This window comes from Acanthopagrus latus, chromosome 17 (assembly GCF_904848185.1).
Source record: "Acanthopagrus latus isolate v.2019 chromosome 17, fAcaLat1.1, whole genome shotgun sequence".
Lineage (NCBI taxonomy): Eukaryota > Metazoa > Chordata > Actinopteri > Spariformes > Sparidae > Acanthopagrus > Acanthopagrus latus.
The window spans coordinates 3,641,440-3,664,666 of record NC_051055.1 but is presented as its reverse complement, the minus strand read 5'-3'; the positions used below and the strand labels follow the sequence as shown (position 1 = coordinate 3,664,666).

Sequence of the window (23,227 nt, the reverse complement as noted above, 5' to 3'; positions counted from 1 at the left end):
ATCTCCTGAGGCTGATACAGTGAGCGTCTTAATCGCTTCTATGCTGGGACATCATGTTCTATTGAGATTATATTTCATTTCTGGCTTCTTTAACTCTCAAATAAATGAAACACATCACATACAAGGGACTGATTTCTCGGTTAGGTCTCAGTCCCTGAGGTGGATGTGTCCTCATGCAGACTGGCCTCAATAGTAGATTATGTGATGCATAAACACAGATTGATTTGAATCAGTATAAATGTACTGCCCTCGAAGAAAATACACAGTTATCATTTTATTAACTAATACTTATGGTTGTATGTAGATAGGCCATTTTTGTGTGGTTTCACTGTTTGGATTGTGTGACTACTTTCAGAACAGAAAACAGGCAGGTGATAATCATTTTAGCCAAATCTCGGTTGACACTATATAACAGCAATATAACTTCAATGCGACATCAATATACATTATATGGAATCCAAAAACAACAAAGACAGAAAGAATATGAATACATTAAAACAAATTCTATACAATTGGCATGTTTTCCTCTCTCGAACTGAGGGTCTAAGGACAGAGGATGTTGTTCACTGTACAGATTGTAAAGCCCACTGAGGCAATCTGATTGTAATTTGGGGCTATATAAATAAAACAGTTTTTTACTTATTTCATTAAAAATCTGTCCTCCTACTTTTAATGCAGGTGTACATTATGATCTACCCCAACTGGCACCCAACCCCACCCTTGGGGCGAGCAGTGGTTGGGCCCCTGCAGAGCAGCGCCCCCCCTGCCTTTATATTTCTGCTTGGAAAGTCCAGCATATTTCCCCTTCTCTTAACTATTGATATGGTTCTGTATTTGTTATACTGGTAATCATTTCCAGTTTCATTCTTTGTTGCAGTGATTTTTTTTAAAAATAAAATCCCACAAGAAATGATGCAATAGAACAAAAAGAAATCATGCTATGCTGTCTAAAGCCATATACGCCTGAACAGAGCAAACCGTGGCCTGGTGGAAGTCCTAAGGGCCGGGTTGTGCAATGTGCTGTTGAGATCCATGCGAGCTGGTGAAGGTAGGTAATTGAAATGCTATGGCTGAGGCTTAGCTCTGAGGTGTCAGAGTGTGTTACAGCCATGCTTCCAGCATCTAATCTAAGGTGAGTTAGCGCTGATGTCTGCTGTGCCATGGCTGTATTTGAGATGGCAGTGACCTAAGCTCCTGATCAGGTCCCATTAGGCCCTGCTGCTCACTGATGCTCCTGCTGCAGAGCTCACTCCGTCCACAGACAGCCAGCTGCCAGCTCCACTCACCGTCTATCATTGTTGTGACTGTAAAGAACATTGGCTAACGCCAGGGCCGAAATACACTATTCAGGAGACTGTCAAAGCTTCTCTAAGGACCACTAAATAGAGGTAGGTGTAACTGACGGGTTTTACATTTCTGACTCTTTTATGTAAGCATTCACGGATCCCTGATCCTTTCAGCAACAGTGTGCAGACAAGAAGCAAACCATTTTTAGAGATGTAGAAACATCGGTATTTTGAGCAGCAAATTACAGCTTCAAAGCTGCAACTTCAAAGAGTAAAATGCTCTGCATAGGAGTGGAGAATAAAGTAGATCTCTTCTGTCTCATGCCATCACCACCAACGCTGACTTTCATGAGCACTATCCATTTCCTGTGTTAAATTGAGGCAGGATGGCTAATTGTTAATTTCATTCAGTGGCCCCTGATTATCATAATTTTTGGTGCTCAGACGGGCTTGCTGTTAATGCTGGATAGGCAGTGGAGGAGTGGGAGGATGAGTTTCCACTTACACCCACTCTACTCCACTTTTCTATCACAATCTGCTTGTCTCTTAATATCCCATTCTGGTCAGGCCAATCTACATGGGGTATTTACTAAACTTACTGCGAGTCATTGCCAACAATGCAGCAATTCACTGAATTACATTTTTAGCAAGGGGGTAATTCCCTGTGACTTTCTCAGAAAATGAGGTCAGTTGTGTTTTATCTGGTTTGCATTAAGCACAACTATTTGGCACATCTCTGAAACGCAATGAAACAAAACAAATGTGTTCCCTTCTGCTGCATTCTAAATACTGCTGTTTTTACTTGACAAAATGTTTTTCATCTAATATTCTCTGATGTCATCAGCAGCCCTGACGATGAGTGGATGAGGTGAAAATGGCATCCAGAGATAACTCAATGTTGGAGATATTTTGGTAGTTCTCAACCTTCTTGAAGCCTCTTTCACTACACTATTGCTGTAAACATAAACAAATATACAACTACAGCCTAACTAATGTGTAATCTGGCAGATGTTACTGGTTGACCACAGACACATACTGGTACTGGTAGCATGTTACCAAATACGCACCCAAATGAAGACTTTAATTGAAGTTTACTGTGCACTGATGTCATTTCAGACAATAGTTGTGTAACATATTTTGCCTCCATCACATATCTTTGTCACATGTGGTTAATAACAAGAGGGATGAGTGAAAAAAAGAAGAAAAACTAAATACAAAAGCTCTACTTCATAAGTACTTATCTAGCATCAATCATCTTGCAGTAGACTAGACCTGCTGTGAGTCTTTCAACTCTTATCCAGTAAGAGGCAACAGAGGCTGGTCTTTTGTGCTGTTGTGGAACTAAAACGAGCTCCTGTAAAGTAAATGTGATTTTCTACTGTACTAACTACATAAAGTGTTTTAGAGTAATTTATTATTATTATTATTATTATTATTATTATTATTATTATTATTATTATTATTATTATTATTATTATTACTATTATTATTAATATTGTTATTATTAGTAGTAGTAGTATTAGTAGTAGTATTTTTTTTTTTTTGGTTTCCTAGAACTTTTTTTACTGCTGTCATTTTTCCCTGGTGAAGTTTTAGTGATAATGGCAGTGATACTCAGGATGAGTCACGTCTGAATAAACCATTCCATCTTCCCATACTGTGTGCCTCCAAACAGCAATGCTTAAGTTACATATTGCCTTAGCACACCATACTTGTTTAGCTGCACTGATTTTCTTTCATTTAGCTACAGAAAAAATGTTAAGTTAACAAGCTGCAGCCTTTAGTAAATACGGACAAATGCTATGTGACTGATGAGTACCAGAAGAAGAGCCATGCATTTCTCCAAACCTCCAATGATCTACTGCTACTGAAGTCAATATCCTAGTGTCCACGATATGTATAAATACACTGCCTCACTCGCAGCTCGTCTATCCAATCTGCTGTCTTCTTGCGGCAGATCTAAATTGCTTGAGCCTACGAAGCCTGAAATGTTAATACATATAAATGTCTGTATACTCGAGAATATATGTTGTTTATTAATATTATTTCTGCTATGACGTGGTTTTCAGAGGTTGCAGGTACAAAATAAAGACAAGACCGTGTGCTATGTTCAGTCATTAACAGACAAAAAACATTTCTAAACAATGTCGGGTCAACAGCAAACTGAAAACAGAATATAATGCAGCAGTAATCAAGGTCATATTTGTTTGCATAAGTGTGTCTGTTGTTGAGTTTGTGAAGCCCCCCCCCCAAAAAAAAAAATATATACTGATACCAGTCCTTTGTTTTGAACATTGTGGGAGACACAGCATAACAGTTAACACACCACTCAGCTGTTTTAATGCTGATGAGGAAGCAATTAAAGAGGAAAATGGACTTGCTATGCACTACCATGATAACATGCAAGGCCACTCCCTGAGGCTATGAGATTGCAGATGAGCTGTAATACCAGAATAGTCAGACTGGATGGGGAAGTATCCAGTTTTCTTCACACTGCCCCGCTATTTTACAAAGCCAGGTTTCTATTTAAAGCAGCCGGTTTTGTGATGTGTGTGTTTGTCACTCGCCTGTGTCATCCCTATTTCCCTTCACCCTTTGAGTTGTGGCTCATTGTTGTTGATCAGTGTACTGGGGAGCTGGTTTGGCATGGTGACAGGCTGTCACGGATCTGACACAATGAAAGGGCCGCAGTGGACCAGACTCGCAAAAATAGCACCAATGAAAGCAAACAGAGATATTAATGAGCCCACTCTGGTGTTGCCGTGGAGTCCCTGGAGGCTTTGCACTTTCAGGTATCAGTTTGTCTGTATCGGTCTATCTTGTCAAACAAAATGACATGAAAGCTACACATCTGAAGACCACAGAAATGGAGAGTATAAAGAGAAAGACATCCTCAAGAGGAAAGCGAAGGTGTGGCGGTACATCTCTATGGTCTATTTCTACCTTTGCAGTACATCATCAACACTACAATTTATAAGAAAAAGCATCCCCACTTTAACAGACAAATCTTCCATACAGTATATGAATGCCTACCACTGAAACCACACATTGGTGCTAAAGTAAAACTTCACTGCCCTCAATAACCCATGATAGGTCTGGGCATGATCTGTGCAATGGACTCATGGGACCACAAGGTGTCTCTTAGCCTCCACAGTAGAGTTCCTTTCTCATCTAGAACTAGTCACATGGTTTCATCTCTGAGAACTGGATATTAAAAAATGAAGGAGACGGGGGAGGTAAAGGGAGAGGAAGGTAGGGGCTGGATAGTCAGAGTTGGAGCAAATGAAAGTCAAACGGACTCTCAAATACAATGGTCTCTGGGGAGAGCTTTATGCAGAGGATCACTGCACACAGCAGCTTTACAGCGATTTTGCTACTCCTTTACATCGGCAAAGACATCCAAAACATGTGTGGCCTCAAATCCGTGTTAGTTTGGATACACACACACACGTACACACAGTTTAAGATGATAATTGAATACTTCATTAACTTTAACATAAGATGAATTTTAAAAAAAAAAACATCTTAGTTGTAGACAGCTGTGTTCTACATTCATTTCTACATCATTCACTTTGAAAATGAGACAAGAAATGAATCCATGAAACCAAGGGTGTGTCAATAGTCTGTACTTTGCGATTGCGTATGTGCAGACTGAAACCAACGACAGGATCCTACTAGCAAGTACTGTGTTGGTATCCAAAACCCAACTGCATTCACTAAATCTAGTGTGGACACAATGAAAAATGGATTACTCCTCCCATTGCATCACATCTTTTGTTGAAACTTAGCATTTATTATTTCACTCTATTGAAGAATTTGCCTCGCCAGACACAACATGCAGTGTTAAGACAGCACCTAAGGGTTTAGGAAATATAACTGAAAATGTTGTCGATTCATCGAGTTTCAGCCGTATTTGTTCGGGTTACTTTTTCAAAGATCTTTGTTTTTTTGTGATTTCATTTTTGGCTTCCTCAAGCATTCACGTTGTCAAACACAAATCAAATGATTAACATTTAAATGTGCAGCCCCTACGAACAATTCTGGTTCCCACAAGAGAAACAATATAGAGAAACAAATCAATGAAGACATCAGATGTTGGATTAAATTAAAAAGTTAAATTTCTATTTTAACATAATTACTCGATTATGTTTAGAAAAACACCTTCTCTAGTTTCAATGAAAAACAGATTCTGGTCAACCATCACAGAGGGGCAACAGAAAGCCTCTTGACAGGAAACATCCAATAACTGGCCCTGGACAGGAATCCACAGCCAGAACATCAGTGAAGTCAGATGTCTGAACAGAGCCCAAAGGATACTAAAAGACCCAGACTGTCCACTCTGCTGCTGTCTGATAAAAGATCCAGCAGTATCTGCTGCCATTCCACCAGACTACAGAGCAGCTCAATTCATCAACACTCCATCTTATAAAATAGATGTAGCACCAACGCCATCATTTCTTTTCTTTTTAATGATAATAAATTTACATCGTATCCTGTGAATACACAGGCCCTCCTCTTAAAATAAAAAAAAGGAATTTTTCATGATAATGTGACACTGCTCAGTGTTTTAGTTTTCCCCCTCAGAGTTATGAAGCTTCAACAAGGCAATGAGCTGAGATCAGTTTGTATTGACCACAAAACTTTGCTGAACTTAAGGTCATCTAATCAATCACCAGCAATACTGAAGGCAGTCCTCCCTCTATGTTCTGATGCTAATTGTTTCTGACAGCAGGATTAGAACCGAGAAATAATTTCATGTTCCTTGTTCAGCTGTTCCCCCTTTCATGCTCACACAGCTTTCTTGATAATACACCATTCACACGTGGACACAGATGATCAAAGGGCAGCACTGTTGTTTAAAATGACCTCTCAGAGAAGTGTTTTCTGCCTGTTTTTATTATTTCGTCAAACAGCACTTTTTAATCACAGGTTCACTAAAAATGGTATTTAACAAGAATTGATTCGAGTGGGTGCATTAAGATATCTAAGCTTGATTGACAGCCTCTCCAACCCCCCGAGATTAAGCCAATTAAATAACATTAGGAGAGTGAAAAATATAGTGGAATCACTTCTGACTTTTAAAGCTAGATAAATAAATGCTAAATTATATGACTGACCTTAGAGGTGCTTTATTTCACTGCATATGCATATTAGAGATTAAAAAACACCTATAAATATTAATGTGGGGCAATTTCCAGAGTGCAAATAGGCAGTGCATTATCTCTGTGTGGGCTTAGAGTGGAGTCAGCCTGATGCCTCTTCCTTCAACAGAGCAGGACAGACCGACAAACACTCAAAGAAGGCCTAATGGACTGGATAATACTCATTATGTTGGGACACAGGCAGAAGAGCTCGGGGTGAATTAACACACAGTTTGTGCATATTTAATTCATCTACATATACTGTAGGAACAGTTACACAGAGTTCTGTACTGTTTCAAAGACTAACCTGGCCAACATTTTTATTCGCCAAATGTAATCTCTTGTCTCTATTTCCAGTTTGAGAAAGCATGAAAAGTGATGTGATTTGTATACATATCCTATTTAAATAGAGAGAAGATTAGAGGCACATCAATCTTGGCTCAGCCCCAGGGAATGAAGGAAAAGGTTACTAAATTTATCACTCTGCCTTCTGTTGCAGGAGATTTAAATATGGGAGTTGGAGTCTGACTGACCATCCTCTGAGGGGGAATATAGCTCCACCTCTGTGTACTCTCACAGCACAGAGACCATTAATTATACACAGACACATATACACACAGACACAGACACACACACACACAGACACACACACACACACAGACACACACACACACACACACACACACACACACAAAATGCCTCTCATGCCTGCCCACACACGCTATGTAGTACCAATAAGGAAATCTAGCGTTCTCCTTCCTGTTGTCAGAGCTGTTCTTTTTGGCTCTGCCTGATTAATTCCCAGACATACATGTTATATTTCTCAGTGTAGACGTGGAGAAGTGTAAAAGCATAGAGCAGGTTAGTCTATCCGAAACAAATTCACAACAATGTACTTTTCCTCTGGTATTGATGGTTTACCAAAGGTTTCTATTGTACATGACACCTAACCGTTTAATTCTTAATTGAAAACAAGTTTATAGCAAAACTTACCAGCAAATCTTCACAAAATAGGTTGGGCTGACAGCTTTATTTTGGGGCTTGCTGGCTAATGACTGTGAATGGAAAGCTTATCCCTAAAACCTTAGACCAGGCCTATTCAATTAGAGGCCCACAGGCCACATGCGGCCCCAAATCAATGCCGGAGTGGCCCAGTCTGTGGTCCAGCCTGCCTGAATTGAAGAGATGCAGAGGGCAGCTCGTTTCGCAAGACGCTGCAAGTATTTTAGTGAATGCAACACTCCGTGTAGCCTAGCAAGAGCCTACCCACAATGCAGCACGTAGTTTTGAAGTGTGGCTAGCTGTGCTGTCAGAAGCAGAGCCAAGATACCCAGTCTGAAACATGTCCTTTTCAACCCTGAAACGTACAACTGACAATGAAAACCTCAGATCTCACCTTGTCTTGACTGATTAATACTTTCCTTTTATATACATATATTTTATATATATAATACTTTCCTTTTACCATCGAGTTCAAACATCAAACCCATGTGTCTGATTGGCCATGAGTGCGTTGCGGTACTCAAAGATTACAGTGTCCGCAGGCAGCACATCAAGAAACACCCGACCTTCAGGGCAAACTTCCAGAGGGATCTCAGGAGAGAGCCGCAGCTGCTTCCCTCCGTGTTTCGTGGATTTTGGCGAAGATAAAAAGGTCGTTTACTGTCTCTGGAACTGTGAAAGATTGTATGCTCGCCATTGTGGATCAGGTGATAAATGACAACAAAATGAAAACAAATGTGACACCTGCTATTAAAAATGTATCCCTGTCAGACACGTCAAACATTCACAGGGTTGACATTCAGGCTTTAGATGTATTTGTATTTGTAATGCTGTTGGATGAAGTGAAGAAAGATCGATGTGCACATTTTGTTTTTATGCACTTTGAGATATGCCTGCGTAAGATGTGACCAAAATGACTATTTGCATAATTTTGTTTTATTTTTGTGAAGTGAAAAAAATATTTCTACTACCACAGGTTCTGTCATTGTGTCTTTACGGGCTTTTTGAAGTGCCTTTGTCATGTTGCCAAATTTAAAAGGGAGACAATGAATAAAAACTGCACATTTTTCATCACATTGTTTGGATGGTTTGAAATGTGCTATTACCAGCTGATTACTGGGCGCCTTACACGTCTGGCCCAGCTACATTTCATGATTTTAACATTTGTCCCAACTAAATTTGTAATTAAATAGCCCTGACCTAGACTATTGGGAACACTTTATTACCAGCTAGCAACAATAGTTCTCCAAGTTTGCAACTGTCTCTTGGCATGCAAGCTAGCTAGGTCTCTATCCAGATAATAAGTGTAAGTTTATTCAAGAGATGAAGCTCAGTGTATGTGGCTACGATGACAGTAATGGAAATGTGAATGGGGAACAAAGCTAATAGGCTATGACAGCATCAGTTCAGCATTTTGCTATATGCACATGCTGCGTCAGAGTTCACTTGAGTAACAGATCCATAGAGTGAAAATTGCACATATTTTCTTAAAGGGGGATTCTAGGAAAATGAAAATGATCACACTCCATATTATCATCTGGTGGTATAACTGGCAGTGTGATCGAGCCTTTTATGTACAAAGCTTATTGATGTGGCTATTTTTGTCTCAAAAAGGAACTGGGTTTTTTTTTTTTTTTTTTCCTGTAATCGCAGTTAGGCAACCAGGATCACACAACATAACCTCTGAAAACTTTTTTTTTCCCCAGCTCTTCTCAGAACTTTCAGGCTCTGACAATGCTGACACGGACAAAAAAAAGACCATAAACAGTACCCCATCACATACCCTGACAGTGCAGTATTGATTTTTTTTTTTTTATCATACGCATGTGGTTGAAGCATACTTGTCTAAATATCACCAACAGAATACAGAATCTATCAATATCTAATTACTTCAGTTTAGAAGCTGAAAAAAGACACTCATAACTTTTCTATTTTAACAAAGGACGCAAACACAGATGCTTGAAAGCTTTATCTACCTGTTTCTCACAGTGGCCGTAGTCAGGACCTTGGTCTGGTTGAAAGAAACACGTTTCTCCATTGTTCTTTGCCATCTCGATCAGTCCCATGGCCGTCCTCACTGTGGCATTCCGAGCGTGGACAAACACCATCACCTGAGACACGACACACCAAGATACAAGGTAAAATCACAACATCAGTACTACACAAATCTCAACAGATGTCCAGCTGGTACAGCAATTTGAAAAAGATCAATTGCTAGTTTAACACTCAGTTTGGCTGAGATCTGGTGACTGTGGAGGTCACTGCATCTGATTCACATGTTTTTAAGCTACATTTATCACTGAGTAAGCGGTTTGCCCTCAAGGATGGGTTCACATTTATTTCAAGTTTATCTTAAAACAAAAGTCAGGTATCATTTTTTGCTTTCTGTGACCATTCCTCCTTGTTATACAGGCCATTAAAAGATTCCAATTTAACAGGCTTGCAATGGAGATATCGGAGGAAGTCCATGGTTCTCGTTCTATGCAAAACTATATTCAAATATCATCTGAAGCTTCACCATTCAGATTCAGACAAGTTAAATAAACCACAGTATAATTTAATACACTTAACACACTGAGTGCTTTTCTATTAAGGGATACTACAAAATATTAAAAACACCAAATTAAGTGTAACAACAGTCTATAGAGGTTGCACATTTGAATATAAAAAGCCTGTTCTTTGGTATAACAAATGCTTAATTTGACCTGCAAATACCATGAGAGACACTTTTGACACTGCTCGATATGTAAGTGTGCAACCTTTTAGTGGAGGAATATACTGTTAGACCTTAGTGTTGCGCGACTGCACACACATGCAACCAGCTGTGTGTATGCTCCAAACACAGTGGGTCCGAAGAGACTACTGCAGCAAATGTTATTTGTTGAAGGTGTTTTATCAGCACCGCTGAGTTGTGTGGAAGCATTGTCGGCAGTAACCGCTGGCTTCTCAGCTTATTAAACTTCTCCCTGGCAGCATGCTTTTCACCAGGAGGGTTGTGGGAAAATCATAAAGGAAATTTCATCCATCAGATCCTCCCAGATGAAATTAATATATGTCACGGCCGCCTCTTGACAATTTAATACTGAGCGATGAAGAGGCCTCCCTTGCTGAGCTGTGGCCTCAGTGGCCTCAACCTACAAGCTGGACTGAGCCATTGTATCGTTTGAACCACGGAGATAAAAAAAAGTTGTCAGTGGTGCAGTAGAATTAAGTTGGTTTACAAGTTTTCAAGGGCCGCAGCTAGACTCACATTAAGTGTGTCTCTGAGGGGGATAATGAGCAAGAGAGTAGGAAAAAAAAAAGTAAGAAAAGGGTTGTGCGTATGTGTGTGCACTTGCAATAAAATGATGCAGACAGGATAAAAAGCGTGCTCAATAGGGAGCTCAACTCCTGTAGCAGATGGGAGCTAAACGGTAAAGTCTGAATTCACTACTCTCAAGGTCCCAATAGGCCGTGTGAGGCTGTAGAGTTGAAGCAGAATGAGTGGAGGCTGGTGGTTCTTGGATGGGGGGGAAGGAAAGGGAAAGCACGGGGAGAGGAACACTGGGCGAGATAAGGACTTCAGAGACTTCAGATAGCAGGTGTTCATTCCAAAAGGCTCACAAAAATATTTACTGCAGGGGTTCCTATTCATGAAAAAGTTCAGAGAAATATTTTCAAGGGAAACAGTTGAATTAAAGGGTTACTGTATTTTGATGTTACGCTGACATTCCTCTGTACCTCTTGAAGTACAAGCCCCAGTCCGAACATTTCACAGTGACAGTTTTGGTCGAATCAGAAACGAGTATGGTGGTAGTGACGATTGGGGAAAATAATCACACTGAACACTGTCTTGTAAAAAAAAAAGGACTTATTTGCTGTGATGCCCAAGAAACTCATGAGGGAAATTCAAACCCCTCCTTTATAAGTCCAAGTTCACAATACCGACAAAACACCGGGGAAAAGCTGGTTTCAATGAGAAGATCGAATCAGGCTGATAAACGCCCTTACAGGGAGAGAGGAATTGTTCATTACAGTAGGTATGACTGTAGTCTGCTCTGGTCTCATTTCTAAGAGTGATGGTTAAAAAAAAAAAAAAAAAAAAAGAAAAAAAATTCATACCTACGTAGAAAACCAAAGAATTTCCATTCATTTTTCACACTAAGCTCACAGGCTTTTTATCAATAGTAGTAACCTAGCAACATGAAGGGGCTTTGTTACAGGTTACATATAAAGGACTGGGACATTCGCAATGCGGGAGCTATGACGACAGAGCGAAGCCTACTGTTAGCACCTCGTCATGCTTTATTTATGAGCGCTTACACGTCCATTTCTCAAACTGGTCCGGCTATGTTTTATAGGGATCTGCTGTTTGAACAACACGACAGACATAAGGACAGATTCCAACAATATATTGACTGGATGATATTGCTAGTTTAATTATGCACAACAGGTGGAAAACACTCAAATAAACCTTCCTTTGGGAACACACATGTGGACTTAATGGTGATTGTTCTTCTGAACTGATGTTTCTTTAGATTGCATTCTTTGTTACAGTCAAACTTTGCGTACACTATGTAAACATGTGTGCATTTTGAAGCATTCATGATGCAGAAGAGCCCTTACCTGATGACCGGCTTTAACCTGCTCCAGAACTTTGTTGTAACACACCTCCTCCATGTCATGAAGCTGCTGGATCTGAACAGGAAACATAATTACAAACAATTGAGCTTCAGTAACTAACGAGTAATGTTTAAGTCCTTTATGTAACTCATGAATCTCAGGCACTTACAGTGCATACTTCAGTCCAGGCGTTGGTCTAATACAGGTTTGTGTATGACTAACTTCATATTTGGCCAGAGCTGCTACATGCCTTGCTTTGTGACAACAGAGCCGAAATGTTTTTTTATGATATGAGTTTAACAATGGATCCAAAGTGGTCTATGAGGTGTCCATTCTACCATGCTGTAATATCATCTTGTGTATGTTACACTCATTATGAGCTCAGTAATAACTTGTCTATATGTGGTTCCCTATGTAACAAGTTAGCCAATCGAAAAAAAAAGGGCTGTCTTTTGTACATACTATATAATCACGGCACTGTTTTGATTACTTGACACATATCACTGGCTTCCACTCAATTCATCGTCACCTACTATTTTAAAGTTGTCTGTAATAAGCTAAATTCAGGAGCAGATGGGCTCTTCAGTGCCTGACAAGCAAGGGATGTTTGTACCACTGGAGTACTTCAAGCTTAAAATATCACCTCTTTTTAGAGTTTACAATGTCCATTTATTCAGATTCACTCATCTAACAAAAAGCGTTTGCACTGAAATATTTTCAAATGCGATTAATAACGATGAATTCATCAAAAAGCTTGAAATAAATTAGACTGATTTTTTTTATTGCTTGACAGCCCTACTTGTGATGTGGATAAGTCTCGTAAGAATCAGTTCTTCGGTACAAACATCCATCTTGTCAGAGCTGTTGCCCATACAGTATATTGTATGCATCTATCACCTTACAGAACTAAACTACCTCTGCATGTAAAACTTAGAATATTCTGTAAGTTTATACATTCACATCATCTTGGTTTGTTTTACCTTGTTGGTGGTTTTGATGCCAACAAAGGTCTGTCCGAGTGGCACCGGTCTGAAGCGGCTGTCAAAGAAAAAGAGGCCAATATAGGGGTTGACGTGGAGGAAGGCAGCCACATCCAGATAGTTGGGCAGGGTGGCTGACAGTCCAAGGATCCTGATCATACTCTGGGTGGACTCCACCTAAACATCAGCCAACAACACAGTGATATGGTTACACCAGTCTTTGTCATATTCAATCATTCAGGCACAAGTCATGAAGCATAAGTCAGGAATCTGTTCTCAAATGACCTTGATGAATAAATTCATTGAATGCATTCATAATAAACAACCATTAAGACACTGAGTCATGGGAATTCTGGTGAAAATCTAAATAAAAAACAAACAAACAAAAAAAACAAACAAACAAAAAAAATAATAATCCCAAACATTTGAAACACTGAGCAAACATGATTCAATACGAATTTGATAATTTTCAAAGGGATTTAGCCTTTTGAGCCACAGGGAGCATTTCTGCAGGTAAAACCAGCTGGGTCTCTCTAATAGCGACAGCGAAGCTATGGTAGTGCCCCCCTCACCACCCAATCATGTTTAGCATCCGCAGTCTCACACAAAAAGGAATAACCGAGTGCCCATCCCAAATGTGTGCACATAATGAAGTGTGATCAAAAAGGAAGCACCGATGTTACTGTGGAAAAGCAGAAGCTGAGAAAAGGCTGCCATGACATTTCTGCGGATGTTAAGGGGCAGAAGAAATCCAAACTTAGAAAACAGAGAAAGTGAGAAGGTGGCTATAGGGATGATGTTTTTTTTTTTACTCTTTTAAGACACAGAGTAAATGATCTTGCTTATGTACTTGCTTATGTCTTTATTTTGTCTTTGAAACAGAGAAAATTCAATATGTTGTGTATCAAGGTGGGTGAGAGGAGAGAAACCTGGGGTGGGGGTGGGGGGGCTGCCCTATCTGTGAGCCTCCTGCTGAATGTGACAGGGAAGATTGGTAAGGCCTTTAATGTGATGCAATACCTGTCAAACCATCCCATCAAGATAAGACCTAACCAATCCCTGCCAGCAGACTGGGCCAGCACTACACTCTCACTCCGGCACTGCTGAACCTCCGTACTGCAGATGTGCATCATGTTCACCTACAGAGAGTCAAAGAGTCTCTGGGGTTTTTCCTTCACTTTGCCTTTCACTTTATGCAACTATGTGTTTTTACTGCTTTTTTGTACGAGAGATGAAGAGTCCGTGTATCGCTTAAGTTTGTGGCATCGTAACACTTTATAACAACATGAGGTAAGTGTGATTAACAGCTCAATTTACAATTTCCCGAGGAGAATGACTGATGTAAAATTAATAGGTCACAAAATTAGACAGTGTGACGATCTGTGAAGTCCTCTGTGGCCTTGCACTGAGATCCAGGTAGTTCACAAAGCTAGAGGACCAGTTATTGTCAGTAGATCTACATGGACACCAAAACCCCTGGGCCTTTGAAACCCATACAGTAGAATAGATAAACAACACAGTCACAGATTAATTTAAGTTGCATTATGGGAAATGCAAAATGTTGATACCATACCATGTCCATACCAAGGACAGTCATAATATCTTTATTAATATCTTATCCATCAACAAGTTATGTCCGCCTGGACAACACTGTATTCAATAAGTTTTCCACCACTGCTGTAAACTGTTCAGCCATTAAACACTAAACTGATACAACATTTGAGTATGTGGGGATATTATAGGGCTCAAAATCGTGTAGTGTATGTCAAAGCTGCAAGCATTGAATTTATGTGGCAGTTAAGGGCAACATGGTAACACGCAGTTGCTTGTGTGCACATCCAGCAGAGCCACAGAGCCACATGTTCCTTTATTTAGAGTCAAGGTCCTGGACACCTGGAAACTGCACATCTGTTCACTCTTATTAGGTCTGTTTTGTTGTTTTCCAGCAACTCCTCAGAGAAATGGCTGGCTTTTTAGCTCTTCACCAACTAGTGCCGAACCGGTGTTAAGTTCTGAGTTATTAGTGTACAGTGGGTTTATCAGGGCTTTTGTCTGAAACGGAGAATACTTGAAACAAGACCAGTGAGACCCGAGTTTTAAGTCCTGGATACCATATCAACAAGCTAAAAGAGGCTCAAAATTTCTGCAGAGCCAAGAGGAGCTGAGCTGGTGATAACTCTATGTTGGGTCATCACTTTGAGACTTACAAACTGTCATGTAATCCATTGGTTATATTAAAATATGATTAGTGCAGCAGCGCAGGGATCTGCACTGCCTTGAAAGTGCAATGGGTGGAACCTTTTTGCTCATAGAAACAATATGGACAGAGAATATGCTCTTAAAATATCAAACCATGAAAAAGACGCTCTACAAAACAGCAACATTAAAGGCCTTTGTAATAAAGGTTAGAGGGACTTTATCTTGAATACAGTGCATAATTGGGAGCAGTACACCTGGCCATGAAAATGTAGTCCAAACCAAAGCTCTTCCAAGCAAAACATCAAAGTGATAACTGGCTCGGTTCGAAAACATTTGCATAAAAAGGGGGACAAATATCATTTAGTTTATAGGGATTTCCATATTAATGTGTCTGAAGACGTGAACTTAAGCACCTAGCGCATCAGAGGCAGCCGCCTTAATTCCTTCAGCACAATCAATTACAGCAGTCTGTCAGGTGTGGCAATAATTGGACAGAGAGACGAAGGGGGTGGGGGAGGGTCTGCCAGACGCTCTGCTGGCACCCAGCATCTTCTGCTGGAGCACACTCTGAGCTGTTTACAAGTTCCCACACAAAGACACACATTAACACGCTGCTTCTGCGCCACTCACATATACCATATGTATAATTAGTGGCAAAAGAGTAGTCCTGCGTTTACTCAGTGACATAATCCTCTGTAGCCCGCGCAACAAAAACAGCATTAAAGGTTAATATATTCTGTATGACTTGTCTTTTCTTTGTAAAAGCTTTGTATTCTAACAAGAGCAACTGAGTGCTCTTTTTCTATGTACGACAGTATGAGTGTGGTGATCGTGTGTTTATTTCCTTGTCAACAAATCCCATATGCAGAGCCTAACAAATAATACATTGATATCAAATAGTGTGTGTAAATCCAAAGCCTGACAGATCTTCTTCCTTGATCGACACACACACACAAAGACACACAGACACACACACAGACACACACACACACACACATGCAGACACACACACAAAGCTTGTTTCCATTCAATCTACACCAGTCTGCTCTTCCATATAGTCATTAGAGTGCCCAATGTGTATTAATCTGCCACTGAAAAATTCTATTTTTGTATTTCCTCCTGTTTGAGTAACACTTCTTAAACAACATACTGTGTATGTGGATAATATTTTTTGGGGTATCATGTCTTTTGTAGTCAGCTATGGGATGGAACTTAGAACCACAGACAGGTTGCAGACAAGTCTAAAGGGCTGTCCACACCAAGATCGATCACTATAATGATCACTATAATGATTAAGATGTTAACATGCACACTGATGAACATATAGATACCAAGCTACATGCTCCGTGTAGGAAAATGGATATCAAAGTGTTAGTTGAGGTCTTTTGATGCAAGTTAGTATGAGGTACTGTGCTCATCTGTAGTCACTGTACTACCTGCTGTAGATGACTGTCAGCTCTCCTCGTGTGGAGAAGCAACTCATAGCACCGACAGGGAAGCAGAGCATTGTACTGCTAAAGGGGAACGTCAGCAAAACGTTTTATCCACCTAAAAGAAAGCACACCTAAAAATATAATGCTTTACATTGTCGTGAGACAGCCCTTTCTTTTTGCACCGTTTCCTCAACTCTACAATGTCTAGATTTCGACGTACAAGCTCAGCAGTGCCTGCAGCGCGCTGTATTACGCCACAGATCAGCTGTTTTGATCCGACTTTCAGCAGCTGTCTACAGCAACAAAAAAAAAAAAAATGTTGCAAAACAATGTTTGGAAACATTTTACTAGACAAGTCAAAAAAAGTCCATACTATTTCCCGGTGTTGAAGTTGTAGTTGTAGTAGTGTCATTTCAGAGGTGGAGGGAGCTGTGGGATTTGTAAGGACTCAAGAGCGATGCAGAGTTAGCTGCTTCTCTGCTGGACAAGTAAGGACCCCTGTTTGATATATGTTTCATTCTATGTTTTAACCACAGAGCTATGGTGGCAGTGGTTACAATAATACTCGCAATAGCACATATCGCCTTATGATGTTGCGGTCGAGCTACTTATCTTGTTGGTAAATCCAGCTTGTTAGCTTGTATGCGAACTCCGGTGTTTAGCTTTGTCTTTATGGTTACTGGTTAGTGGAAGTGTCTTTCAAGTGACCAGGCAGTTATAATGTTAGTTTGTGTTCAGTACGCTCTGAAGTGGTTGAATTGATTTAGTGAAATAATGTTACTCATGCTTCAGAAAGGCAGCGTGGTGTTGCAGCGGGTAATAATTAGCTGATTAGTCTCCATTGATGGTTCTCAGCACCACAGGTTAGAAACCTCAGCATTAAGGGCTGACAAATAATTTATCAGCAGGGTTTTTTTCTTTGTCTTGACTATTTTTCAATATTGTTTTTTCCTTTTTAACTACACTTTTTAATCTTTATGTTTCCTTTGAAATTAGTTGGAACTCATTCTTTCTTTGTTTGTTGCTCTCTTTGTCTCTTTCTCTCCCCATTCCATGTTATTTTCCAATCCTCATTTCCTTCCCTCCTTCCATTTCATGCTTCCCCATTTATCTCTCCCTTTCCACCCTGACTCTACTTTTCTGCCCTTCTCTCCTGTCCTTGACACAATCATTCTACTCTTCCCACAGTTCATTCTTCTTGAGCTGCTGTTTATATCTTTGGAAGGCATCACTTCCTGCTCGCAGCAACCACACACATTTTCTCTTAGTTTCAAATATGTATCTGTTATAGCACTGACTTCTATTGTAGCTACAACAACCTTTTCCACACATGTTCTATTTTCTTTTTCAGAAGGTAGAACGTGTTTGATTTCACCTCAAATTATTATTTTTGGATGACCATTTGTCTACAAAAACCTGTTTTCTTTCCTATAATACTTTTATTATATATATATATATATATATATATATATATATATATATATATATATATATATATATATACATACTGTATATATATATATATATATATATATATATATATATATATATATATATATATATATATATATATATATATATATATATATATATATATATATATATATATATATATTTTTTTTTTTTTTTTCTTAAATCTTCTCACGCGTGCTTCATTGGCGTTTTAAACATTTGCTGTGTCTGATTTTGAGACCTTGTGATATAAAGCTTTGGAAACTTACAGAACAATACAATCATATATTGAACATGCTGTTGTTTAGTCTAAAAGATGCGTTTCACTGCCTGTTACAAACCACATTTCTTTGATAAAATGTGTGACTAGTTTGCAGGTTTCCAGACGCCAGACACATTTCAACAGACTTCAGTGAATGAAGAGGATTAAACAGACCAAATGTTTTGTCTACGGTATGATATTTCATGCAGTGCAGTGGATCATTATTCAGAACCCCTGGCAACATTTTGCTCCCCCTCACGCCTCTGCAGTGTGTTTGCTGTCATCACCCATCTGTGCCAAAGATCAAGGCAACAGTGAAAGTGAAAGCACAAATCTACCTGTATACATCGCCAAGCTGAGAGGAGGACTGGTTACTTCTATTTTTTGGAGCCACCTCCACACAGACAACACAGATCTACCTTTAAATGGCATCAAGTAAAAAAGTGCAGCAGAGCAGCGGAGATGGTGGTCTGAACAGTCTGGTGGTGCATGACTGATGTGGTGGGACACTGTTTGAGGTTCAGGAGCTAAATCAGAGGTGCACCAGGAGAGGATGACACTAACTGGGTGTTCTCGTTTCCCTGCCATCCCACATATATGGAGGTAAAACCTGTTTTTCTTTCCCATCATTTAACCAACATGCTACTCCTGAGGGAGCCATGACTGTCCTCTTCTAATATAGTGTTTTATTGCTGGCAAAACGTATCTCTCTTTCAGACGACAAGCTGGTTGACTGTGAGGAAATCAGTCATTCAGAGGGAAACCACATCAATTCTGTGTGTTCAAGTAAATTTGGCTTAAAACTTCTCATCCTGCGAAAACAAGCTAGACAGACCTTTCAGACAGCACTCTGTATTTCTGAAGAAGGTTTGTCACGTCTGAGAAAATGTCCCTGATGAAGCCATTGTGATGTCACCAGGCTGAGTCCAGTTGTACAGCTGTGTTCCATGCACTGACTGTCAGAGCAGTCTGCTGGCACACAGATAGACAGTCAAGAGGCTTCAGACTTGTGCACTGCAGCACAACCTCTAGAGGTGTTAAGGTGCACAAAGCACCCAGTCAGCCCTTCTTCAGTAATATCAGCTAAACCTGCAGATAAATGGGCTGTGAACCGAGTAAACAGCGGTCACATGTACGGACCAGTTTTCAATTACCTCGCGGTTAACCCTGCCAAGAGGTCTCCGTCGCTGCACAGCACAGCCGCTCATCCCTGCCTTTCTGTTCCTCTGTGCTGTCCTCACTCTGCAGGTCTCAGTCCTTCAGCATACAACTCGTATCCATGTGTTTTCAACACATCTCATGATGATGAGCTCTTGAGTTGGTCAATCACAATGAGTGAGGCTTTATTCTATTTTTTTACACACTTTGTAGGTATGAAACCTTCAAATCTATCTATAATTCAGCAATTAATATTAATACATAACCTTAAATTAATTTAAGTAACACAATGAACGTTCCTCATTCATTTTTTTTTTCTCTTTTTTCTCGTTTTGTATCTTTTCATCTTTTTTTTCTGTGTTCTAACGTTCTTTCATTTCATCCGTTGGAGTGAAACAGTTTGATGATGAGATATGAGATGATTGGATTGGATGTAATATGAAATGTAAGAGCCGCTGCAAAAAAAGCCATAATTGTACATAAGAGTCATGCATAGTGATGGCTGCCCTTCCACCGCTGCGAATGTGAATGACATTTCATGGAATCCCTCCTCATCTCAACTGTTCTTTTCATCGCTCTGATGTGAGCGGTGAAGTTAAACTGCTTTGTATATATCCGACTCCGAGTGTGGAGGCACGTTAATGTGGTTTGGCGTACACCAAATTTTAGACTTAATCGCACAAAGAAACACATTGCACACACTCCTTGATGTTAAGAGCAACAGATCTACTAAAGGCCTTCACGAACTGGATACTGTGAGTCATATCACAAGTCTTAAGGCCAGTCAAAATGGATGTATTTATGGAGATATTTTCAGAATGAAAATCTAATTCTCAGAGCACGATGCCAGGAGGAGTCAGCGGTGGTCTATTCCTTTACATCTTTTTGCATCTTCTTCATTCATCAATTTCCATCGCAGATGAACACATGACAGCATTTCATCAGAGTGGGATATGGGACACGACAGCTCCCTCTCTCTGTTTTCCTCAATTCACATAATCGCTCTGAAATTTGAAATGCCTTGACTAATGCTTACTAGGTGCTTAAGTGACAAACAACCACATGAGAAAAAAATAACCTGCCAATACTGACAGAATTACAGTCCACTCTATTTTTACCCAGAGCATTTCGGTACATCAAGGTTTTTTTCTTTTTGTTTGTTTTTCTTCAGCAAGATGCCAATACGTTCCTGAAGAAATGCTGCACTTCCCATACAGAAATTAAAGTACAAAAACAAAAAGACTGAAGTTAAATAAAAGTTTGATATCTGAGAGGGACACGGGGGGAGTGAAATGTAACCTCTAATGACAAAACACATCACCCCCCCCAGTCTCAAGATGCCCTTAAAGAAAGGATGAACTCTCTTCACTGAGAAAAGAATAGGAAAAGGGTTGAATAATAAATTACATAGTTGCTTTTGTTTTGTAATATCTAATCATTTGACCTGTTCAGGCCAAAAACACTTATTCCATGGGAGACATTTGAAGGGAAAATATCCCTTTGATGGAGCTGTTAATGATTACTAGCATCTAAAATATGACAAGCTGATACTGCTGTTTTAGGAGTTGTTTTATTTCAAAACCACTGTTTTTTACTTGAACAATACATTGTATTTTACAGATACTACTGTATTTCCATCTAAAATATAGGTAGCAAGAGTAAAATATTATGGACATATCCATAGTATGAGTATAAATTCTACTTAAGTAAACTGCCTTTTTCATCAGCATTTCCACCAGGTGGTAATATGAGGATATGTTATAATGATATGTTATTTAGACTTGACGCACACCAATACATATAATCCCAGGAACAAATACAACCAAAGATTTTAATTAACAGGATGTGTATATCTAAACATCAGTCCCTGGCTTCACTAATAGCTCACTCTCTCACACACATGATGTGAGTCTCTCTGTACTCTGACTCCCCTGTCTCTGTATCCCTTTGTGTTTCATTTTGTAGCTTTCACATGAGTGTTTAACAGAAGCTATAGGGAGATGTTGTGGATAATGTGGGTAGATGTGGAAATTGACTGGTGCGTGACGTGCCCTGCCGCCATACAGAGATGACAGGGAGAGGTACAGCACAGCTGTGAGCCTTTGTCTGTTTCTTTGTTGTGCTTGAAATGTTTTTTTTTTTGTCACATAAAAAGTGAATAAAATGCGCAACATGGCAGAAATATTCTGGATGGATTAAATAGGCATTTTCAGCACTTTAGTCCAAGTAAAATGATACTCAGCCTCAAACCTTCTGAGTACTCATAAAAATGTATCTGTAGTACTGAGTATTGAAAGCTGTCAGTTACCTAAAGTTAGCATTCCATGTTATACTATGCTTAAAGGGGCTTTCAGCATCTCACACTGTGGGACTCTTTAGACAGGATGAGAGATCTAGGCAACTGCAGCACAGTGATGTATCATGTTCTCATGGTAAAACCCATTTAACTGTGGGCTACAACTTGAGCACAGATTTCTAAGTCAGTATTTGTTTACATCTTGGTAAACAAGTGTCATTAAAAGCATCCACAATTAGCTATTGGCAGTCATTATTTTTCAGTGAACACCTGGGTGTACAGACAGTGTGTTCACATAGGAGTATAACTCTTACTGACATTACAGCAGCCAGGGCTAAGTCTTTTTAAGTACCTTATCTGTGGCGGTGAGCTGTGTCACAGGTGGTGCTGCTGCTGCTGAAACTGCTAACAATGTTGGTGAGCAGGCCGGATTACAATCACTAACTTCATAGTGTTTTCAGAGCACCGGTATGCAATTGTCACTTCTAGCTCAGTAGTATAACTCATACCTCTCTTTCCACAACCTCCCAATCAAGGCAGCCCAAACTGATATTTGGGACTTGCATTCATTTCAGTAAAAATTCAAATCTTCCAGATTTTAGAACAACCAGTGATAGAATGAACCTAAGAACTATTTGCCCAATAACTGTTCTTAACTACATTTTTTAAGGAATTTTATTTGAGTTTTTATTTTTTCTGCTACTTTATACTCCACCCACAAGAATTAGTTAGTTTTTTTGTTTTTTGTTTTTTTTTTATATTAGTTAATTATGGGGATATGGGTGCATGTATTTTGGCCAACAGTATAGTTCCTGCTTCAGTGGTTTGAAATAGTAATGGTCATGCGACACAAGCTGACTGAGCAGGAACACCACCTGGATTTGGCCTGCAGGCAGGGAGTGACTATGGACTGAGCGCCAGACAACCATTGTGTGTTCAAACCATTCAGACAGTTTAATAATGACCATGTCAGATGCACATTTGTCAATTTCAGTCTGGCTTCTGTGCTCACCACTGCGCCAAGAGGGCTTGTTAAGGTTGCAAATGACCTGAGAATGACATGTAGAGTGACACAGTTCTTAATGACACTCATTACTGGGCTACAGAAGTTTGTTGGCCTCTCCAGCTCAGTTTTAGATTAGGTTGAGGACTTATCTCTCTGGCAGAGACTTAATGAGTACACCTCAGCAAATATTGGCATAACGCGTGGGGTCCCTCAGGGCTTCATTCTCAGATCTTTGCTGTTCGGTCTCGCTATGCTGCCAGTGAGAAATATCATCAGAGAACATGGGATTCTTTTTCAGAGGTCTGTCTATGATATAGAATTGTAAATCTCCTTATCACACAATGACAATAGCCATATTGACAAAGTGGTTCAATGCACTGATCGTATCAACTTGAGGATGTTGCAGAATT

General features: G+C 39.7%; 1 protein-coding gene across 3 annotated transcripts in view; it reads right to left on the bottom strand.

Annotated features, from left to right (window-relative positions):
* The window catches only part of ascc3 (activating signal cointegrator 1 complex subunit 3), a 142,396-nt gene that overhangs the window by 48,721 nt on the left and 70,448 nt on the right, over nt 1-23,227 (bottom strand). For all 3 annotated transcript variants that reach the window (XM_037073937.1, XM_037073939.1, XM_037073938.1), the window contains exons 12-14: nt 13,012-13,188; nt 12,035-12,106; nt 9,406-9,540 (exon numbers count right to left, since the gene is read on the bottom strand). In XM_037073937.1, coding sequence (XP_036929832.1) covers nt 9,406-9,540; nt 12,035-12,106; nt 13,012-13,188 — 384 coding nt within the window. The remainder of the gene's footprint in view (nt 1-9,405; nt 9,541-12,034; nt 12,107-13,011; nt 13,189-23,227) is intronic.